Below are 18181 nucleotides of genomic sequence, written 5' to 3'. Positions count from 1 at the left end.
TTTCGTCATTGTAATTTCCATAAGGAAACGAGCATTTACGTGTGAGTTCAGTTATATTTCATTAGAAGCAGCTACCGAAGAGCGACCATGTTACCTCAGTGGTACACCCCCGAGCTCTTGAGTTTGATATCAGTTCAGGTGACATTCTTTTATGATATTCTATTTTTCTCAATGCATGAGAATTATGTAAAATAATCTTTTCACGACATAAGTAATTATTATCTTTAATATATAACATCTGAGGTATTGACAGAACGTCGGTATGTTATATGTGAATATTACATGCAAGTTAAGAAAATAGTGTAATATCAGTAAATAAGTTATGGAATGCATTTATTTGGAGCTATTTTCATACGCATGTAACTTTTCAATATTAGGTAGAGCATTTCAATGTGATTTAGGTAGAGCATATCCAAAATCGGATTGTGGTTTTGAAAAAAATACTAGCTAGCCCTCAACTGTCAAGTAAGAAATTCACGAATCGCAAAGGTAACGTGAATAGATTGAGAGGAGCAATGCCTTAATCGCTCTCTCTCAATTCTCTCTTATCTGTATTTATATATATAAAAGTGTATGTATGTATATGTGTGTATATATGTTCCAATATGACTTATGTATGCCTAGAACAGGGTTTTTAAAACTGGGAGTAGCAAGAGGATTTAATGGGGGTAGCGAAGGTAAGTGGAAGAGACAAAATAGTTAGAATCTAATACCGGAAATTATTTTTAAATATTATTTTGAATTTTGTTCTGATGGGCATACTTTTATTTTTATACATACTGTAAAGAACAACAAAAAGTAAGTCTACTAAACATTTTCAAAACCTGCAAAATTAATTTAAATGAAAGAGGTATGATATGAAACTAATTAAAACTGTATATTGAAATACGATAATAATACACATGCAACAAAACCTACATATTAAATACAATTAAAATTGAAACCTAATTAGATACTTAAGCATACTGTAATTTCACTAGTGCAGCAATGCCCGGTTCAATCTTCGTGACGAACATTATCAAGCAATTTTCAACTGCTAAGCGATTTCTTTTCTTTGTTTTAATGTTTACCATAGAAAAACACTTTCGAACAGGTACAATATAACAAATGGAATTATTACTTTTGAATCAGTAGATACGAGACCAGGATATTCTTCTCTCCTCACCACACATAACTTGTCCAAATCTTCGTCACAGAAAACCAGTTGCAATGATTTGTCGCACGATAAACCTATTAGTTGGTCAAGAAGTTGTGGGCTTAGATCAACTACGTTAATGGTCTCTTCAATGAAGGAGTTTAACATCCATCTTGAACCAGCACCTTCATCGTAGGGAATATAGATATTAGTGTTACCGTATCCACTATCAGTGCAATGCGGCGGAGGCGGAGCGCCGGGCGCCGAAAAAAGTAGGAACAAAATTCGGAGGAAGTGTGTTACTCATTTTAGGAAAACGCATGTGCACATGTATAAAATAGAACGAAAAACGTAATAAAAACTGCTCAAAACCAAGGAAAAGCAGGGTTTACTTTTGAAAATTTTATTGCGCTTCGTGGGAACCATGGTGGCGCTTCGCAGTTAGTCTGTTGATCTCACTCATATGTGCGGAGAAATCGTCGTATACTCTCGCCCCGCGCGCTGATTTTCCATGGCATGGCAATGTTCACTATAAACAAGAAATGGATTCTGCTTTATACAAATAAATATGTTAAATATCGTATAAGCTTATAATAAAACACAAATTATAACAGGGTCGCTGGCAAGTGCATGTGATAAAAGAGGATCGTGATAGGAATTAGGTTGAGAACCACTGGCCTAGACTAATTTTAACCATATTTCTTAGTCTGAAAAAGAGTGCTGTCAGGTTAGCTATAGTGAATGGAAGGGGGTTCCATATAAAAGACTGCTAGAAAATGATCGATATTAGTGTCGAATTCATAGTTTTCGGGGTCACTTAGATAAATATGAGACTTTAGATTTCGCTTAATTCCGATTAAGGTCTCATTAGTACGGATGGGCACGAGTGGCTCTTCTTTGAAACTAGACTCGACTCGAAACAGACATCTTTGAAGTCTACCCTGGGACTCGGCGCGAAAAATTTCCTCCAACTCGACTCGGATTAGAGTCGAGTCGAACCAAGACGAGCCAAATCCTGTGTGTAGTCCTACCTAGACAATACATATTCAATATAATTATTCTATTATCAACGATATACTACAACTTATTATTATTATTATTATTATTATTATTATTATTATTATTATTATTATTATTATTACACCGTCTATAAACATGAGCGATAGACGGTTAGTATGGGAATACTAAAATCTAATTGACCGCCGAGGTCGGTAGTCATGAAGTCTACAAGGCAAAGACATCGTTCATTACCCTAAGCTGTAATCGTCGGTGGATTACAGATGGTCAACTATCGACTTCTCGCCAAAAATTATTGGTCCCGCAGTTACGATCCGCGGTGGCCCCAGTTCCATTTTGAAAATTTTACCACTAACGGCAAAGACGCGATGAAACGCCAACGAACCACAAATTACTCTCAAAAAATATGATAAATTGCCTATATGTGTGATTTGTTTATATTTAGTTGAGTTAAGAAAACACTAAAACACATTCCTGGGGTGGCCGCGAACTATCAGCGTTACGATTACTAGGCACATGTTCTTCTGACTTCCCCAGGAAACGATTATAAAAAGCTTGCTTGTTGAAGGATAAATCATTGAGATCTTAATTTAGCCAATCAGACAAACCGCTATATCTCGAGTTCTAGATGGTACCATGAACCGTTTCATATTTATTGGCTTCTGGTGGGGTACAATCTATGTGCAAAATTTGAGCATAATCGCCGAAGTGCACCTTTGCTGCCTCTTCTCTTTAGTACAATTTTAATCAGAGATGGTGTGATTCAATGAAAATTTTATCCACGACCCACCATGACCCAGTATCACCCACCACCCAAATGACCCATTGACCCACTCTGACCCACCACCAACTGTGAACCATTGTGACCAACTCCGACCCACCAAAACCCATCGTCATCAACTGTGACCCATCATCCACGTCCTCCTCTCCATTGAATAAAGAGTTTACACATGTAATAAAATAAGACTGTGAAATTATCACTTATCGGAGTTTGAATTTCTACTGTCAATCGCTCAAGCACCTCTCTGTTGCAATACACAATGGTAAAGTGTTTCTCACCTTCCGAATAAAAATGAATTTAAATTTATTATACATAATTATTTCTTTGTTGCCTTACAGATACATTTCAGTAGAAAATAGGATGAAATTCGAAAGTCTCAAATCAAGATAAAATGGACCAATGTAAAAAAGAAAAACTAATTTTCTATAATATTAAGCATGGCGTACTAATTTAAAATACCCATGTAATTAAGTTTGGAATAGAAATTTTATGGTCGTTTCTCTCACAACTTTATGGCTTGATTGCCTTATGCTTTGAGCGGTCCATATATTAAACACCAGCTTCTGCAATTATTATAATAGAAATTAGTGAGTATCAAATTCGAAGATCTGTAGTTTTCATCTCTCAATTTGTTTCTCAACTAATATCAATCGTTGTCGATTATTTTTACAAATCAACCCACTATCAATTTCCAATATACAGAAAATACAGCCCCCCTCACCGCTCATAAAAGAAAATTTTAAAGAAATGTCAGTACATGTTCTGTTTATTTTTAATAAAGAGTTATATACTGAATTTCAGTTCTAAGCTGAATGGCTTGTGAGATACTCAATTTTTCGCAAAAGTTCGGACTCCTACTCCTCCCTAAGAATATATATTATAATGAAAGTGATACGCGTATGATAACTTCCTAGTTGGGATTGGGGAATGATTTTATACCAAACATCATTTCATTTGACTATGCAATTTGACCGTGATGATGACTCAGACATAGCTTTCAATCTTTTTATATAATAATTCATATAGTACACGTGATTCAAAAATATTTTTTCCAGCATCTAACTCCCCTAAAAGCTCACAGGCTGCATCTCAAAATCCAACTCCTATTGCTATTGCCACTCTTACAATTGCAAATATGAAACTCCAAAAGTGACTGAAGTTTTTCCATTAAAAACAAATGAAAATAGAAAAATGGAGATCTTGAAAGTAAAACGTGGACAAACTCACCAGTCTTCAGAAGATGCTGTGTATAATGCACTGAACAGAATGGGTCGGTGGGTCAGTGTGAGTCACGATGAGTGGTGTTTCACAGTAGGTCACATCCTTTTAATCCACGATCCACTGACCCACTCACAAATCGACCCATTTCACTCACTTACCAACCAACCCATTGGCCCACTCCATTTTTGATCGGAACATGTCTTATTTCATTTGAAAGACGAAACATACATCTACACAATTTTTTCCTCGATTGTGAAGGTTGGCTTGATATAATAGTTCAAATGGTCATTTTTCTCACGGTGAGAAATTAATATCATTAAAAATCCCATCTTGAAGTGGGTACAAATTACCTTCCAAAGTTATTAGAAACGTTTTATCAACACCCAAAACTATAAATTCGACAAATATTTCAGTAATCTTTGAGATTCTATTTTTAGCTCTCTCAGGCCATCATCCTGTAAAGATGGGGATGAATTTGGATGTAAACTCTATTCTGCACATCACTATCCATCTGAACGACCGAGAAAATTATAGATAAAACACTAACACGTTTCACATTATTTTTACGTGTCACACTTCCCAACTTCCATAACGTCGTACAACCACAATATTTTCTACTTAGATTGAAAGTAATATGTCCCCCAAGTTTGGTAAAGGTTGCCCCAGACATTATGGAGTTACTCTGGGATATACACTTATACAGAAACATTAAAATACTTAGAGCTGTGCGAGCAATGCCTTCGATGCTGCTCCTGTAAATTCAAAATCCAGCTGACATATTCGTTCAGAAGTAAGGCTATTTATCACGGTGATAGCGAAACCAACATTCTACCCTAATATCGGTCGTTTCGAATCATTGTCTATGTCACTCCTTTGGCGGATCTTACTTTTACTGGAAGTTGAACTCAAACTTAAAAGGTCATCAGAACTGCTCCCAATGAACTTGGGGACCCTGAAAGATATGGATTCGACACTAACATTAATCACTTTCAATTACTTCTATTTGTCAAAATTTCACACACCCCTTCAGGGTGCTAATGGGAGCTTAACCTACATGCCACCTGGAGTGCCGCTCTTTATCTAAGCGACTCCCAAAATTATGGTCTCGACACAAATGTCGTTTTTTTATAATTTTGATGTCAGCCCCTTTCATTTCTCATAGAAGAGCAAACGGATACTGTCATCGTTAGGACTAAATTTGGTCTTAAATGGCATTAAAATTTCTACCAATTAATTTAGCTACCAGTGTTGCATTTGGAAGCTTGGCGTTCCTACGTACTTTTTCTCTAGGCGTCCCCAATAACTACATATTTCTCCCCTTTCATCCCTAACTTAAAAACAAAAAAAAAAAATAATTCGAATATGCTTAATTAGTGAATTTATTACAGTTAAATAACACTCACTAGATGCTACAGCTACAACTACGTAACAAAAATTACAAATGTGAAACATGTTCTAAATTATTTTTAGATTTCGTACGCTATCATTAAAGATATTAGAATAGTAAAAGAGGATTGTTCATGAAATAGTATATTTGCTCTTGATTTTTTTAACATTTTCAAACGAAAAAAATAAAAATTATTCAATTTTTAAACTTTGCAATCTGCAAATATGTTGCCTTCTAGGCACGGGTCTAGTAGGATTAATGGGAAATGCGGGACTGTTAGCGGCGCTGAAAACTTACGATTCGACTCTAATACCGGTTGACTTCGATATTTGTATTTCGATACGTAACCATCCTGGGTGCTAATGGGAGCTTAATTGGACTTGAATTGGAAGTTGAACTATTTACCTAAGTGACAACGAAACTACGGATTCAATACTAATATCCACTGGCGGAAATCCCTGAGAAATTGGGGGACAAGTTCCCTCCAATCTTGGAACCGGAGCACTGTCCCCTCCAATCTTGGAACTGGGGGGACTGTCCCCCCAATAATCTGATTTGAAATGTGCTTTTTGGGAAAAATGTGATGATTTGTGTCCGATAACCACGAAGCAAAGTGAAATGAAACTGATGTCCCACTAGAATAAGCCTCAAATCTGCCCGCCTCCCAATGTTGAAGACAACTCTGCTCCCTGATCCTCCACAGGATTGTTTTTCAACTTCACAAATATTTTGAGCATCGCTTAACAACAAAACTTCTTACGTGTCTCCCCCAATGTTGAAGACAGATTTGCGCCGCTGCTAATATCGATCTTTCCAGACTGTAAGAAATATGGTTAAAATTGCTATAGACACATCAGAATTATGTTGAAACACACACATTCATTCATTTATATATATAAATAAACAGCAAGCGAGTGAGCGAGAGAGGGCGACCCAACGTACCACTACTTCCACATTGCAAAAGCATATATCAGGGATTGAATTGAAAATCTATGTAAAGACCTTCTGCTGTGGCATGTTTCATAAGGACATTTCCAGTCTGCTCACGTGACGTTTCGGGTTCATGAATTTCTTGCGGGCGTTCCGACTTTGGATTCTCTGTTTATACCCTCTCTTTATGTATCTGATAATTTTTTAAGAGCATAAATTACATGCTGTAATATGAATATTGAGACGTAACCTCCATATGGCAAATAGCTGCAAATAAACACACTACATAATTTCTTTATTGCTATTAAACGAGCTTCATAACTCGTTTTTAACATTCTCATATATAATACCGACGTACTGTGAACACCTATCTCAGATGTTATATTTAAGCATAATAATTACTATGTTCTGCAAAGATGATGTTATATATACAACTGATGTATTTTAGTGTAATTATTTTATATAATTTTTCATGCATTGACCCAGAAAATATAATTTCACAAAAAAGCATTGACCCAGATGGGAATCGAATTCACACCCTTACGATTTGAAATCCAACAGCTTACCTTACCCCTGAGCTAACACAAGCACTCTTCGAAACATGCTTTTAGCTATGTATAACGGCTCTCAAGATTATTATGACATTCATATCCACTGCAAACGCTGTTTTTGTTCTACTTTGGTTTTTATTTTAATACTCAGGCAATAATTATGTTCTATGTCTTGATTTTGAGCATTCTTTTAAATATGGAAAGATTCCTTACGTATCTAAATTTTCATTACGTATGGAGAGCTAAATGACAAACAAGTGTCTGTTGATATTAATACAAGGTTTCGAAATATTGTATCATTACGTATTTCAATCAATATTGCTTTTTTCTATACTTGGTAACAAGTCTTATTATATTTAAAAGAAGAAAAAACACATCTGCAAACTTTTTCCCGATTGCAAAGGCTATCTTGGAGGCTAGCTTCGAACCTGGTTTATTTTTTCCGAAGATACCCGAAGTTGGACTTTTGCCTGAAAACAGCAATGAAAAGTGCGGCCAACCTTTAAGAGACCTTTATAAGATTCACAGTAGATGGCCGCTGAAATATGAGATGTTCCAAAACTCTTGAGCGCTAGTCTCTTAAAGTGCATAGTGAATTACGTGTAGAAAATAAGCTATGACGCATAAACGCAATGCACTATTTAAAATGTTTGTTTATAATGTTCGTTTCAATATGTATTTGAGTATTTACATATCTATAACATGATAACTTCAAAACAAATATGCAATTCTAATAATCGTCCCTTATATTTTCTTTTAGGTTCAGGAAATACACTTATTGTTTAGGTTGAATGCTATAATACGTGTGTGTAATGAGGTGAATGGAATCATAACATTTACTCAAACACGGAACTTGATAAGAGCTTTGCAAATAGTTTTCATAAAAAAATAACTCAATTTAATGCAATATATCGTATATCTTCTTTGGAGAATTGTATCTATTCTCATTCATTGAGATTGAAATGGCTCGAGAATGAAAGAGTGAATGTATTTTATCTTAAAATTACACTGAAGGATAAATTTTGTAAGGATTCTCCATGTTCATTAAATACAGTCGGATATTTTTTGGCACTAAAGAATTACCCTCGCTGCCTTTGATTAAAATACTGACCCTCGTGTTATGATATGGCGCACCCATCGCTTCTTCGGAACTGCACTCAGCCTATGGTCCCCCAGGTTGGCGGTTCTGTCGGGCCGATCACCCAGTATTTAAAACCTGCGATCAAGCAAAGTAAAAGGATAACCCTCGGATGTGGATTGCTTTCTCTGCACGCCAACCTTGCTATGGTCTGTGTCTGATAATTGGATTTGTGATTTGGAAGGCGCATAGACCCGGAGCCATGGGACGAAGGAATAAAGTTCATGTGCAGATAGCAGGACTGGATACAGTAGTGTCCAAAGGGTTGGTGGGAGCCTTGGGAAGTGAATGGTCCGTGGATGTTTTCCTCCAACTGGGGTGGACGTGCACTCATCCCGGCCAGCTGTTGTGTGCGTCCAATATTCTTGTTGTCCGGTGTACAAGTCTTTGAAAATATTAAAATATAAACAAAACTATGAATACATATAAAAATAATAAAAAACATAAAAATAAAAAAATCCGCACTCTCTTGTTGGCTGTTGCGGTCTATTGGTTGTTTGTAGTCATTTTTTGTTTCTTTTTAATGGGGCAATGCTTTTCTGTCGACTGGAAATGTTTTTCTTGGACACCCATTTTCCTGACCGCGTTTTCACCACGCTGATCCTACGGTGAGGGTGAGCTTATGGGATAGCCAGTTCTCCTCGCAAGCACCCCGGTGTGAAGTTGCGGAGTTCACACATATTTTCTATTTGTTAATATATATTTAATAGCAATATATTGCATGTACTTCAACCTTACAATCGGGTCTGGGATCACTTTCTCGCAAAATGGCCAAACCAAATTACAGTAGGGAAAAGTCTCAAGCTGTAGATAGTATGGAAAAGACAAGCATTGTGATGCATATAGTCCGTTATCTTGTAATTAAAGATAAAGTTAATGATAGTATCAATACTAAAGCAATTCGTCAGAGTGCTATAAGGGCTTGTCTTCTTTCCTCATTAATAAAGTTATTATTACTTATAACACCGGACAGGTTAAAGTTATCAAAAAATTACGGAATGGCACTTTATTGGTGAAAACGGTCGACGAGAAGCAAACAGCAAGGTTACTCAAATTGCACTCCATTGGCACAGTAAACGTGTCGATAGAGCTCCATCGTCTACTAAACGTCTCTCGCAGTGTAATGTCATGCATGACCTCCTAAACACCATCGAAGAAGAGATTAAATCAGAACTGGCTGACCTATATGTAGAGGTAGCAAGCATAAAAAGTAAGTAGTCAGGCGAATTCGTTGCTACACAGTCACTGATTCTTACTTTTAGTTTACCAACACTTCCAGGCTACTTGAAAGCTGGTTACTATCGATTTAAGGTTTGTTTCCATATTCCTTGTCCCCTTTGTTTCAAACATCAACAATTCGGGCACACCAGCATGCCGTGTAATGCGAGAGCTGCTCCTTGTACGAATTATGCCAAGGGTAGACATAGTTATGGAACCCTGTACAGCAACCAAGCACACTTTGGTGTCAACAGGAAGGGTGAGCATTCTACTTGGTCTCGAGACTGCCCAGCCTTTCCATATGAAAAATTTATCCGAGAGCCAATGGTTGTTAAAAAGACACGTAGCCTCTGATGCGAAACGTCGCTTAAAAGAAAGGATTTCTTCCTCGCTTTCTATGTATTTTGCTACTATGTCCTTGCACTGTTATCTACTTCTCGTAAATGTGTAGAAACCCAAACGTCCGACGTTACCATCCTTATTGATTTTGTTCTCGACAAAAGTCCAGAAGTTCTGACCCCAGGCGCATCATATAACAAACCCCACATAATCCCACATATTTCTACTAATGATGGCCTTTCGCGAACACCAGCTCATCGACCTTTTGTCTCCTGGCTAAAACGTAGCCAGCATATACTGTACGCCGGCTCAATGAAACAGTTCTTTCCCCGAAAAGACCAAGACGAAAACACTTGTTCGTAAGTCACCTGCTGTTTCTTTGAAATCTGACATGGTGGAAGACGAATTAATAGACACTGACCGGAAAGTTCGCCTCAAGTGTTAATTTCTGATGTTTAATTGCTTTTTACTATTGTTATTGTCATACATTTGTTATTTTCATATATTTATTATTTTTCTCTCTTCTTTTATCTTTTTAGTTCTCTTTTCCAGCAATATTTTTGTATTTTGGTATATTGGTCCTTGACCTTAATTTGAGAATGTCGTGTTAATAATAGCCTCCGTTTCAATTATTACTATTTATTGTTTATTGATATATCTTTATTGTTATTGTTATATATCTGTTATTCTCATATATTTATTATTTTATCTCTCAGATTTTTACTTCCCTTTTGCAGCAGTATTTTTGTTATATTTTGATATGTTTGTTTTTAAATTTAAGGACAAATAACCTTAAATTGTTGACGTCGATGTTGACGTCCCCATTAAACTTTAGTCAATCAAAATAATCACAACAAAAAGATTGAATTTCTTTACTCTTAAAAACAAAAACAAAAAAAGCATGTTTTACGGTAGCTTTCCTAAAATTATCTAAGTTTCATTAAAAACATATTGTGAACTTTCTATCAAATTTTCGAATTATGCCTATTGCTTTCGATTGTAATAAATGAATGGAAAAAACGTTATTTATTCCATCTTTGAAAAAAAGAGATTGAGATAAGCTCTTGTAACTATTTTTTTCCCTTTCATACGTTCGTTTATTAGGTCTTAACAATTGCTACTAATGCTTGGAACTAAAATCGTTCATGGGTATATCTCATGTGGTACAGTTGCCAACTTAAAATAATTACTCACTTCTACTATGCAGGGTGTCACTATTGTACTTTAATCACAGTAAGATCATAATGTCAATCAAGAATAAATTTCAATTATAATATCACATTAAATTTCAAGCACAAATTAACAGTGAAACTGGTAGTTTCAAAATTGCACATTATCAAACGTGCACAATTATTTATACTATTGGGTAAGCTATGGTGGATTACGCTAACTGAAACTAACAAATGAAATGCACATAATTAGAATTAAAGTGCTAATTCATCACAGCCCTAAATATCAGTACTTGAGTAACTAGCTGTCTGCCATTTGAAAGGCAAGTAATCTTCTTATATTTGATCTTTATGTTCAAAATTATTTTATATGCAAAACAATTTTCTTACATTATGTTAACTCCTCAACTATTTTAATTAAATATCAGATAAATTTGAAAATCTACGTCAGTGTTTAATTGTGGTGATAATAGAATATTACAAATTGAGAAATATCTTTGTCTAAGTTTTCTGAATTTGGTTTGAGGAACTAATATTAAAAGTTGTTATTCTTAATAAATAGGATTTTGTCTTTTTTTTATATATAATCGTGATTTTGTCATATATATTTATATATATTTTGTCATATATATTCATATATATTTTGTCATATATATATATATAAATAAATTATGAACACAACGAGGTGTACTTTACTTAAATAATGTGCCAATGAACTCAATACCATGTAAAAGTCTCCCAAAACCATAAAGCTTCTGTCGATCGCACAACCCGCACATAAAATATATGGGTGTGAATCATTTGATTCCATGGGAGAAAATATTAAGATGCCCAAAACATGCCTATTATTACTATTATTAACAACAATAAAAATATTTTATATAAACAAAACTCAATTACATGTGAAGGAAACTTATCGCAAGAAAGTTAAAATCAATAAACATTAACTTTTCTGCATGTATTTTACTATTTCTAGAAAGCGAATATATATATAGTGTGTATGTGTGTGAAACGATCAAATATGATATTAACGTCTAAATGTTCAAGAGCTTCTTCGTGGCTAAGTAGTTGGCGTACGCACCTTTGGCGTGGGAGACCCGGGTTCCATTCCCGGTGGGAGCTCATGTGGTTCGGATTCCATGTTAATAAGTATGTCCCGTCTCAAATAGCCTCGCTGCTGAAAGGGATGTTAAACTCAAAATCAACTCAACTCTAAATGTTCAATCCAATGATTGTGTAGCTAATATTTCAATTGGTAATGCTTGTTTAAAAAGCAGGAAAAATGATGGGTTTGGGGTACAATATCTGCTACCTAAAATATCTTTGTAATAATTATAGAAAAGATGACTGTGATATAATGACATAGTAGTTGTGATACACTGTAATAAAAATTTGACACAAATTCGGCTCTGCTCAGAAAATGATATTGTTTCACTCATTCTGTCTTCTTTTAGTCTCTTTCTTCTCGCAGTAATTTCTTCTTTCCTTTCTTTCCTTTTGTATTTCAACTTGTTTCTTTACCCTTCTCCTTAAAGATAAATAATGGAGAGAACACAGAAGGCGGAAGGCAAAAAGAAGTCAGGGACGAAAAAGAAAGGAGAGAATCTCCCAAAGGAGGCGCCCTTTGATCCCTGAGGGGATGCACTCTAATTCTTACCGGGCGACGAACATCCAACATAATCTAGTTATCTCGGCAAGCAGTAATGGACTAGTCTCTTACCAGAAGCGATCATTTCCCCCTTCTCCGTAGTCCAGTAGTTGATAGACTTGGGATATGCTTCCGTCTGGCACTCCAAAATGACATCCTGGCCAATGTACGCCCCTTCTAGTTGATACTCAATAGACAACATTGGAGGAACTGAAATAAGATGAGAAAGCATATAAAAAATAAATCATTAAAAAGTTTTCAGGTTTGTGTTTGACCTCCTAAGCTCATCATGCTTTAACGCATAACTACTATCACAAGTAACATAAAAAAAAAGTAACAGGGATGACACGAAGCTCAGAATACAAATATAAACTCTAAGATATTTTGGTATCAAAAAGAAAGCTGCTATGCCTCTGGGCACCATAAATTTTAAGATAAACTTGATTTCTTGCACCCACAAATGCATTAAGATGATTTCTTCTTTCCAAGAGAATGTTTACTTTGTAATAAATCCATTAGAATGATGGAAGAGATTTTTTTTAAAGATAGAAATAACGTGTTGTGTTTTCTTCCAAGAGAAACATATCTACACAGGACATCTTCAAATAAATCAGAAAACACATACTTGGAAAACCTTGTTTCCACTCATATTTTTTTGTTAAGGATTTTCTAAATTAATTTTGCATTTTCTTGTTGGTTTGATATGGAAAACATAGCTTCAGTAAATAAAGAAAACTGGATTTGAGCACAAATCCCATATAACGTTGTTTGCAATACACCCTAGACACATTAGAAAGTTATACAATATTATAAGTGAAAAGCTCTGCCTGACAAATATTTAAATCATGTATATTAAGAAAAATTAAAGAACTTTGTATATTTTAACTTTAATTTAAATAGGTACACTTCCTTTTAATGCAAGTTTATCTTCCGGCAACATGATAAATACGAAACACCATACTTTGAGGCATTATGAAAGATATCGTGTTGGATATTTCCTGAAGTACATTTCATAATTTAAATTGGAATTTGTTACGTGAAGCACTTATTTTCCATATAAAACAGCAGATTTTATATATTTATATAAAACAGCAGATTTTTTATTATGTTTGTTAAATAATCTCGATTTGGATTTGGGTATCCCTTACGGTTACTTTTTCAAGTTCGATCCCAGCTCGCGCCGTGTGAACTTTGTGGTGGACAAACACCGTGCTCGTGGGTTTTCTCGCGGTTCTCCCGTTTCCTCCCACTTTCTTCATTCCACCATTTCATTCATTTCTAATAATCACCGTCTCCTTTAGCCTAACCGGCATAACCGTGGAACGTAAAACTTAAAGATTTCATTTCATTTAATTTTTACTTTTTCAAATTCAAAGCAATACTACCAAATGTATCAAGGACTAATTACAACAGAAAAGTGGATCTTTTACTATCCTTGATCATTTGGATGTCTCAATATTTAATAAACAAAAATTCATTGATTTTCTTGTAAAATACACTGTTAATGTAAACAGAGTAACTTATGTTCATAGTGCATTCTTAAAATGTTCTTTTATTATTCTACTCTGTGCATAAGGAGTCCGTAAAACACTTTAACATTCCAGACGAAGTCCATGCATGGGAAACATTCTTTCAGTAATGTTGAATTACTGCAGACATTAATCGGTAACAAATCAGATCCTAATCATTTTGTAACTTATGTAAGATGTTAATTTTGTCTCCAAATAAGAATTTTCTTTTTATTAGGTACGTCTATTTCGTACATGTTTTATTTGATATACTGCTTAAGCCAAGCAATACACATAAAAGTAAAGTTCTTTTTTTCTAAGATTAAATATTAGAATTTAAAAAGAAAATGTGTATGGTGCAAAGGAACGCTTTTCAATTTTAAAATAATGAATAAACAGAAGACAAAATATCAATTTATTTTAACTGGCAGCACCACTAACAATTAAAGTGATCACCGTCTTTCAGATACTATTTATTGATATGTAATTTAAGTGTCCTCTATTACAACTTCAACAATCATTTGAATTACTGAGAGACAAACCTAACCTAAAAGACACTAATTATTCTGGTTCTTGTTGCATTGTAAGGACTAAATCGCTACAAGCAAAATGGTCCTATTTTTATTTAGAAAATTGTATAAAATATATGAGGCGTTGGATAGAAAAGCGGCGTAAGTCAGTTTTGAGACATAGTGAGATACTGAGACTTTTATTAGAATCGATATAGAAAAATCGGACAAAATCAGTTCTTTGTGCTACCATCTTTTGGCCTATGACCTGGTCTTTTCACTCTGAGATACACGACTTTGCAATCCAACAGGTTATGGTTTCAAGTTCACGGAAATGACTTAATCTCATTAAAAAAAAAGTTACGCCACTTTGCCATCCAATGCCACATATATATTATCTTAAATGATTCTTAACAACGAGTAAAAATGTTTGCTATTTTAGATATAGGAATATAAGAAGATTATCACAAAAGTCATAGCAACTTTTCTTTTAAAACTCAAATGGGAAAATGGAAGTTGAAGTGTACAAATGAAAGATTAGAAGATATGAAAAAAATTAGACGTAGGGAGTTGGACAAACATATACTGTATATCCCATAAAGAAATAGCACGGGAAAAATGACTGCAACGACAGTTTAGTTAAATATGTGTTTTACCTCGATTTACAATATTACAAGCCAATAGAAGTACTATTACAACTATGCGTAAAGTCTAGGATCACATACCAGTGGAATCTAGAGTATTTCGAAGTAGTTTCCCAAACGATTCATTAGATGGAAGGATCATGACGCCACAGTAAGGCTACAGGATCAAGGCCTATGAGTCCGAACTAAAACGCCAGTCAGGGTACGCCGTGATTCAGACTTGCCACGCACGCAGATATTTTGTCACGATACCTCTCCAGTCAGGCATTACATGAGGGTGAATTACATTAGGGAGTAATTTGGAGCCATTTCATACCACGTGGCCGAATTGTGAAGGCACTGTACTATTCCTGCACTTTCCTGCTACTTAGAGCTATTCAGATAAAATATCCTGACAGTCTACATGATGTACTCATCTTTCATGACAGCGCGACAGCCCGTACTGCAGTGTGTGTGCGGAAGTTTCTAGCTAACGAAATGGGGAATAGTCGAACATCCACCATATTTCGTAGATTCATCATCTTGCAATTTCGAACTCATACTAAAACTGAAGGATCCATTGCATATAAGACGCTTTCGAACACGTTAAGCCATTGCCGCAGTAGTGAGCCGTGAAATCAGAAGATTCGATCATGGTGGGGTCACGGGTATTTTGCACCTTTCACATCATTAGCAGTGTAGATTACTTGGGAAGCTACTTGAAAGGACTGTAGCTGTCATTGGTATGCGCTTCTGGGGTTCATGCATAATTGTAATCATACTTGTAATGGTTTCTAATATTTTAATTCGAAGTAAATCACGTATGAAACGAACGATCTGTTGTACTCACTTTTCTCGTTCTACTACCGTGATCAAAAAGTTTCTGGAATCACCAGCGCGGGATGCTCTCAGTCACCTGGTTTGATCTTTTCTTTTCCTGTGGGTTGCCACAACTGTCAGCGATATTCCTACCCCATTTTGAACATCCTAATTTGCTATTTATGTAAGTGACGCAGTGCTGAGTACATTTGTTTGGGTGCATGTTTCGATTTATGCAATGAAGTTAATTTTGCAACAACGAGTGTGTATTAAGTTTTGCGTTGAAAACGGATTCAATGGTGCAGAAACCTTGAAAATATTGGAAACGTATTTCGGCAATGATTCTCTAAGCGAGCACCAGGAGCGAGCACCCAATGAGTCAAGACAGAAAATAAACATTCATCATCAGTCGAAAAAGGTGATGCTTACGGTTTTCATGAATTAAAATGTTGGTGTACATCATGAATTTCTGCCAGAAAGTCAGACACCAACAAGAAGTATTATTTGGGCGTTATGAAGCGTTTGCGTGAAGCAATCCGCCTAAATAGGAAAGATCTATGGACAAACAACTCGTGGATTTTGCACCTCGACAACGAAGCATCAATAGATACTATCATTTTCCGCGAGTTTCTCATCAAAAATGTAACGAATGCCATTCTGCAGTCACCAAATTCACCGGATTTAGCTCCGTAAAACATTTTCCCGTTTGATTGACTCAAGAAATAATTACAGGGCACACCTTTTAGCAGCCGAGAGAAGATGATACGAAAATCGAAGGCGGCTCTGATGGATATATCGAAAATTGAGTAGCACAAATGTTTTTAGAACTGGATCAAGCGCTGGTATAAGTGCGTTGCAGTCGATGGGGATTACTTCGAAGGGTACAACATAAATTTTCAGGAATAAGCTCGTATTTCTAATTTTGTGAATGAATTCCGGGACCTTTTTGATCAAGGTAATATTTCCTAGTAGGCATTATGTATGTTTATTCAACTCTTTACATGTAACGTTTACATATGTACTAATGTTTCATTTTCGTATTTAAGAATGTCTTGCTTCTTTCTTATTTTCGTAGAAGAAACAAAACAAATGGCATGACTTTTCGGTAACCCTCGTGGCAAAACAAAGAAAGAAACTAAGACAGAAAAGAACTTAATTAGCAAAGCAATTTTATTTGAATATTCAATAACATATGTACAGTTATATGATTTAGTACTTCCCTATACCTTTATATCTCTATCTGTTCCTTTTTTTAAGTTTACTTGTTTAATAAAAGGAGATAAACAGATAAAAAATATTTGAAATAATATATATGTCAAAAATAATACTGTAAAAAAACACACTTAATAGAATTAGTATTACATATCAAATGATGTGTATTTCTTACACTCTGACATCATGTAGTACAAAGAGTGAATAGAAATCACAAATTGCGAAAGTCTATGCCTTTCACAATTCATGTCTACGTAGTTGCTTTTAAGAACTATGTCTGCAAGATAAGCAAGGTTGAACTTCTGAGCAATTTAGTCCTGTCTTTCAGATGATTGTTTCAGTGTTTCTCAGTAATTTGACTGACCTCCATATAATAGGATAACATACAAGGAGTATATATTAATAAAGAATATCTGTTACAATGTCACTACGCTACTTTATACTGTACGTACATTCTAAAAGCAGTTGGTTATGAAATTTTGAAATTGGCCTTTTGTCTCACGTTATTTACAAAAGGAAAATTTTATTTTGGGCACTGAGATCATAATTTAAATTCGAAAGACTAATTTAAGAAAGAAAGACAAAAAAAAAAACGTAAATAGTTTCACAATTGCCACGTGTATGACTCTTACGAATATATGCATCATATTAGAAATATGTTGGCGTTAAAATAAAACAAACAATAATTTCCTACTTTAGCGTCCCATGATGCATCGAGACTAAAATATATGATTATATTGAGATGGATGAAATTGATGGAACGAAAAAATAGGAAGAAACGGGAGAAGTCCGAGAAACCCAAGCACACGGCGTTCGTCCACCACAAAGCACGCTTAGCGAGAACTGGGATAGAACCAGGAAAGCGATACGTTTAAGGAAAAATACCACTGAGCCATCGTGGCCCTCAAACAACAATTCACACAATCTGCTACTCAGCAATGCAGCTTCTTGTTTCTACAGTACATTCATAAACAAT

At 35.2% G+C, this 18181-nt stretch overlaps 1 protein-coding gene across 1 annotated transcript in view; it reads right to left on the bottom strand.

Annotated features, from left to right (window-relative positions):
- LOC145666042 (opioid-binding protein/cell adhesion molecule homolog) overlaps positions 1-18181 on the bottom strand; it is a 476706-nt gene that overhangs the window by 184255 nt on the left and 274270 nt on the right. The window contains exon 6 of the mRNA XM_081733141.1: positions 12607-12744. Coding sequence (XP_081589267.1) covers positions 12607-12744 — 138 coding nt within the window. The remainder of the gene's footprint in view (positions 1-12606; positions 12745-18181) is intronic.

The sequence above is a fragment of the Thermobia domestica genome, chromosome 12 (assembly GCF_964235325.1).
Source record: "Thermobia domestica chromosome 12, izTheDome1.hap1.1, whole genome shotgun sequence".
Taxonomy (NCBI): domain Eukaryota; kingdom Metazoa; phylum Arthropoda; class Insecta; order Zygentoma; family Lepismatidae; genus Thermobia; species Thermobia domestica.
This window is presented reverse-complemented; position numbering and strand designations above follow the sequence as displayed.